At 46.8% G+C, this 5,000-nt stretch overlaps 1 protein-coding gene across 1 annotated transcript in view; it reads right to left on the bottom strand.

Annotated features, from left to right (window-relative positions):
• tbce (tubulin folding cofactor E) overlaps window positions 1–5,000 on the bottom strand; it is a gene marked incomplete at its 5' end in the record, with an annotated part of 14,604 nt that overhangs the window by 8,343 nt on the left and 1,261 nt on the right. The window contains 8 exons of the mRNA XM_080029840.1: window positions 261–325; window positions 764–856; window positions 1,124–1,200; window positions 1,377–1,479; window positions 2,067–2,166; window positions 2,877–2,962; window positions 3,669–3,833; window positions 4,931–4,997. Of these exons, the coding sequence (XP_079885966.1) occupies window positions 261–325; window positions 764–856; window positions 1,124–1,200; window positions 1,377–1,479; window positions 2,067–2,166; window positions 2,877–2,962; window positions 3,669–3,833; window positions 4,931–4,997 (756 nt within the window). The remainder of the gene's footprint in view (window positions 1–260; window positions 326–763; window positions 857–1,123; window positions 1,201–1,376; window positions 1,480–2,066; window positions 2,167–2,876; window positions 2,963–3,668; window positions 3,834–4,930; window positions 4,998–5,000) is intronic.

Genomic DNA, 5,000 nt, shown 5'->3' with positions numbered 1-5,000 from the left:
TAGACAGATAGATAGATAGATAGACAGACAGATAGACAGATAGATAGACAGACAGATAGACAGACAGATAGATAGATAGATAGATAGATAGATAGATAGATAGATAGATAGATAGATAGATAGATAGATAGATAGATAGATAGATAGATAGATAGATAGATAGATAGATAGATAGATAGATAGATAGAGAGACAGACAGAGAGACACACAGGCAGACAGGTTTACAGAGGCTTTAAAGATCACAGTTATGATATTCTGACCTGGAGGAACGTCGTCAAACCGGATGTCCGACAGTCCGGTCTCTAACAGGGTCAGCTGCTCCAACCTGCACGCACACACGCGCACACTTTTACAATGATTTTTTTATAATGTTTTCTTTTATTAGACAGTGTGTAGAGACAGAGTTGGAATGGGTCAGAGAGGAGAATGACGGGGCGCCTTTAGCTCAGTTGGTAGGGCGTCCCCCCCCCCCCATGGGCCTCGGCCAGCAGCGGACCCGGGTTCGATTCCAGCCCGCGGTCGTTCTCTGCATGTCACTCCCCTCTCTGCCCCATTTCAACTCTGTCTCTACACGATCAATAAAGCATAACAATGCCCAAAAAAATATCTTAAAAAAGAAAGAAAAAAAAAAAAGAGAGTGGAATGACATGCAGAGAACGACCCGGGCTTTAAAGTACTTTTTAAACAGTGTAAGTTGTATGTTACTGTGTGTGTGTGTGTGTGTGTGTGTGTGTGTGTGTGTGTGTGTGTGTGTGTGTGTTACCTTGGCAGAGCAGCTATACTGAGCAGACTGTCCTGTTGCAAAGCATTGTGGGAAAGATTGAGATTCTTCAGACACTGCAAGACGCCCACCGGCCTTTAAAATGACACACAGACACACACACAGTTACACATACAGTTACACACACACACACACACACACACACACACACACACACACACACAAGAAGACACAGAGGAGTTACACAAAGTTAATTCATTATTGTTCAGATATATAGATTATTATTATTATTCCTAATGAGGAATTCACCATTCAAATACACAAAACTTTATTGTCTTTGTCTGTGTGTCTGTCTGTGTGTCTGTCTGCCTGTGTGTGTGTGTGTGTGTGTGTATGTGTTACCTCTGTAGCTCTGTGATGTTGTTTTCCTCCACAAACAGATCTTCCAGCTTTGGCCACATTGGGGCGCACTCTAGAATCTGACCACACACACACACACACAACATTACAAAAGTTATTACATTTAAAAAAATCGCGAACAGCTTTTTTTTATTGCATTTCACAATAGTTAGTAATTCTGCATCTGAGAGAGAGAGAGAGAGAGAGAGAGAGAGAGAGAGAGAGACACACACACACACACACACACACGTTGTACCTGTGTCCATGTGAGGTCACAGCTGTTGAGAGCGAGGACCTTGAGGCTGAGAAAGGCCTGACACAGTGTGGAGGGTGAAGAGGGAAGACTGAGACGGTTGTTACTACGGAGATACAAACACATGAAGAAGAGTTTAGAGATGAGGATAGAGGAGAGAGAGAGAGAGAGAGAGAGAGAGAGACAGACAGAGAGAGAGGGAGAGAGAGAGAGAGAGACAGAGAGAGAGAGGGAGAGAGACAGAGAGAGACAGACAGAGAGAGAGAGACAGAGACAGACAGAGAGAGAGAAAGAGAGAGAGACAGATAGACATATAGATACACAGACACATGTACACAGAGAGAGAGAGAGAGACAGACAGACGTAGAGAGAGAGAGATTTTACAATTCAACAGTTCAACAAAGTGCTAATGTATTTAAATCTCAGTATGTTTCCAAGTCTCCAATGTGTTTATAAAATCTAGAGAGAGAGAGAGAGAGAGAGAAAGAGCGAGAACGACTGACACACACACACACACACACACACACACACACACACACACACACACACACACACACACACACACACACACACACACACACACACACACACACACACACACACACACACACACACACACACACACACACACACACACACACACACACACACACACACACACACACACACACACACACACACAGGGTTCAGTACTTTAGCTGCAGTGTGTGTAGACTCTCTAGTTGTTTGGTGATAGCTGCCACATCTTCCCAGCTGGACATCAAAGTCCCACCGAGGTCCAAAAACTGGACATCTGGTCACTGCTGTTAAGGGTTCACACAGAGAGACAGACAGACAAGCATGCACGCACACACACTTCGCCTTAAAGGTCACATATTATGCTAAAAGCACTTTTTAAATGTGTTCCAACATATCCATGGGTCCACGGTGTGCCTAGAGACTGCCAAAATATTTTAAAAAATAACAATCTCTCCTGTTCTCACTCTCCCCTTTTCTGAAACCCCCACCCCTCCCCCCCCAATATACTCCAGTCAGAATTCTCCTCTTTTCTGACCTCACAAACTGGAAAGCCAGAAGCTTCCACTGTGCAGCCCACACCCCTATTTCTTATTGGTCCACGGCCCTGACAGACAGAGGGCGAGGCGTATCTGGCTTCGCTTCCGGACAGGGGGCGGGGGCAGCTCAAAGATTGTATATTTACGAGGAGAGCTGCAGCTCTTTTTTAAAAAATAGGCCATTGTGAGATTAGCTGAACATCAGCATAGTACAATAAATTATCTGAAAGTTTTTTTCAGCAAACAATTAAAGAAAAACGTATTAGGGACCACTAAGACCATATAATATGGTGTATAATAGAACGTATTAGGGACCACTAAGACCATATACTATGGTGTATAATAGTACCGAAAAGTGTATAATATGGGAGCTTTAGAGTAAACCTGTGAGAGACAGAAAGAGAGACAGACAGACAGAGACAGACACACCAACAGTGTAAAAAGATACGTGGAGTAGTTTTCCTGATTTCTCCGTCTTCTCCGGCTCCATTCACCTCGTGGTTACCGAGCAACAGCGTCGGAAGAGTTTCAAAACTGTGGAGAGAGAGAAAGATGGATGACCATGAGGTAATGTATTTATTTTCATTTCATTTTCATTTAACTTTTATTTATCCTCGAGAGACCAATTGAGGGGTGACCCTCATTTACAATGACGTCGAGTTCAAAACAAATTCAAAGGAAAAACAACAATACATAAACAATATTCAATCAACGCAAATACATCAAATACACAACAACAGGTGAAGAGAAAAACAATTGAAACATTTACACAGTGGTGAAGATTAAGTGGCAGCAATTAAAATGAAATGGGTGAAAGTACAATATAGCCTAATTAAAACAGTTACAGGTAGAGTTTGGCAGATTTAAGATAGTTTTATTTTATTTATACAGCTCTGGAAAAAATTAAGAGACCACTGCAAATGTTCAGTGTCTCTCGTTTGACTATTTATAGGCAAATGTTTGAGTAGAATGAACATTTTGGTTTTATAATATAAACTACTGACAACATTTCTACCAAATTCACAATAAAAATATTGTCATTTAGAGCATTTCCATTAAAGGCCTACTTCACCGGTTTGAATATGAAGGTGTATTGAATTCTGAGATCCTATGTAGTATAAATGTGCAAAAAAAATTGAAATTGGTTCATCCTAGACACACACGTACGTACCTGCGATCCTTGATTCTCTCTCACACACACGCACGCACGCACGCACGCACGCACACACAGTACACGTACCTGCGATCCTTGATTCTCCCCCACTCTAGTTTCCTGGTGGAGATGTTGATTTCTGCGCTTGTCACTTCCTCCGCGTCTATCACATACAGACTCTGCACCGCGGTGAGGTAATCCACCCCGAAGCTGGCCTTACCCGGCCGCACGAAGGACCCTCCACTAGGGTTACTGAGGGAGGGAAGGAGGGAGGGAGGGAGGGAGAGGGAGGGAGAGGGGGGGAGGGAGAGAGGGGGAGGGAGGAAGGGAGAGAGGGGGAGAGGGGGGAGGGAGGGAGGGAGAGAGAGGGAGTAAATGATTAATTATTCTAGTACATATCATTTGAGGTAATCCACCCCGAAGCTGGCCTTACCCGGGCGCACAAAGGACCCGCCACTAGGGTTACTGAGGGAGGGAGAGAGGGGGAGATAGAGAGGGAGGGGGAGGGGGAGAGGGGGAGGGAGGGAGAGAGGGAGGGAGAGAGGGAGGGAGAGAGGGGGAGAGAGAGAGGGGGAGAGGGGGAGAGAGAGGGAGGGAGGGAGAGAGAGAGAGAGGGAGGGAGGGAGGGAGGGAGGGAGGGAGGGAGGGAGGGAGAGAGGGGGAGGAAGAGAGAGAGGGAGGGAGGGAGAGAGGGGGAGGGAGGGATGGAGGAGGAAGGGAGGGAGAGAGAGAGGGAGGGAGGGAGAGATAGAGGGAGGGAGAGAGAGAGGGGGAGGAAGAGAGAGAGGGAGGGAGAGAGGGAGAGAGAGGGAGAGAGAGAGGGGGAGGGAGGGAGGGAGGGAGAGAGGGGGAGGAAGAGAGAGAGGGAGGGAGGGAGGGAGGGAGAGAGAGAGGGAGAGGGAGGGAGGGAGGGATGGAGGAGGAAGGGAGGGAGAGAGAGAGGGAGGGAGGGAGGGAGGGAGGGAGAGAGGGAGAGAGAGAGGGGGAGGGGAGGGAGGGAGAGGGAGGGAGGGAGAGAGGGAGAGGGAGGGATGGAGGAGGAAGGGAGGGAGAGAGAGAGGGAGGGAGGGAGGGAGAGAGGGAGAGGGAGAGGGAGAGAGAGAGGGGGAGGGAGGGAGAGAGAGAGGGAGGGAGAGAGGGGGAGAGAGGGAGGGAGGGAGAGAGAGAGAGGCAGACAGACGGACAGACAGACAGACAGACAGACACACACACACACACACACACAAACACACACACACACACAAACAGAACAGTCAAAAAAGGCTTCAGAGTTCCTACAGTTTAAGACAGATTAAGGACTTTAAAAGATGAACATATGTCAAAGTGAAAATTACTTTCTCATAATTCACCTGCATGTAAAGTAGTGGACTCCTTGTCTGTCTGTCTGTCTGTCTGTCTGTCTGTCTGCCTGCCTGTCTG

Source organism: Ammodytes marinus, assembly GCF_949987685.1.
Source record: "Ammodytes marinus genome assembly, chromosome: 6".
NCBI classification, from domain to species: Eukaryota; Metazoa; Chordata; class Actinopteri; order Uranoscopiformes; family Ammodytidae; genus Ammodytes; species Ammodytes marinus.
This window is presented reverse-complemented; position numbering and strand designations above follow the sequence as displayed.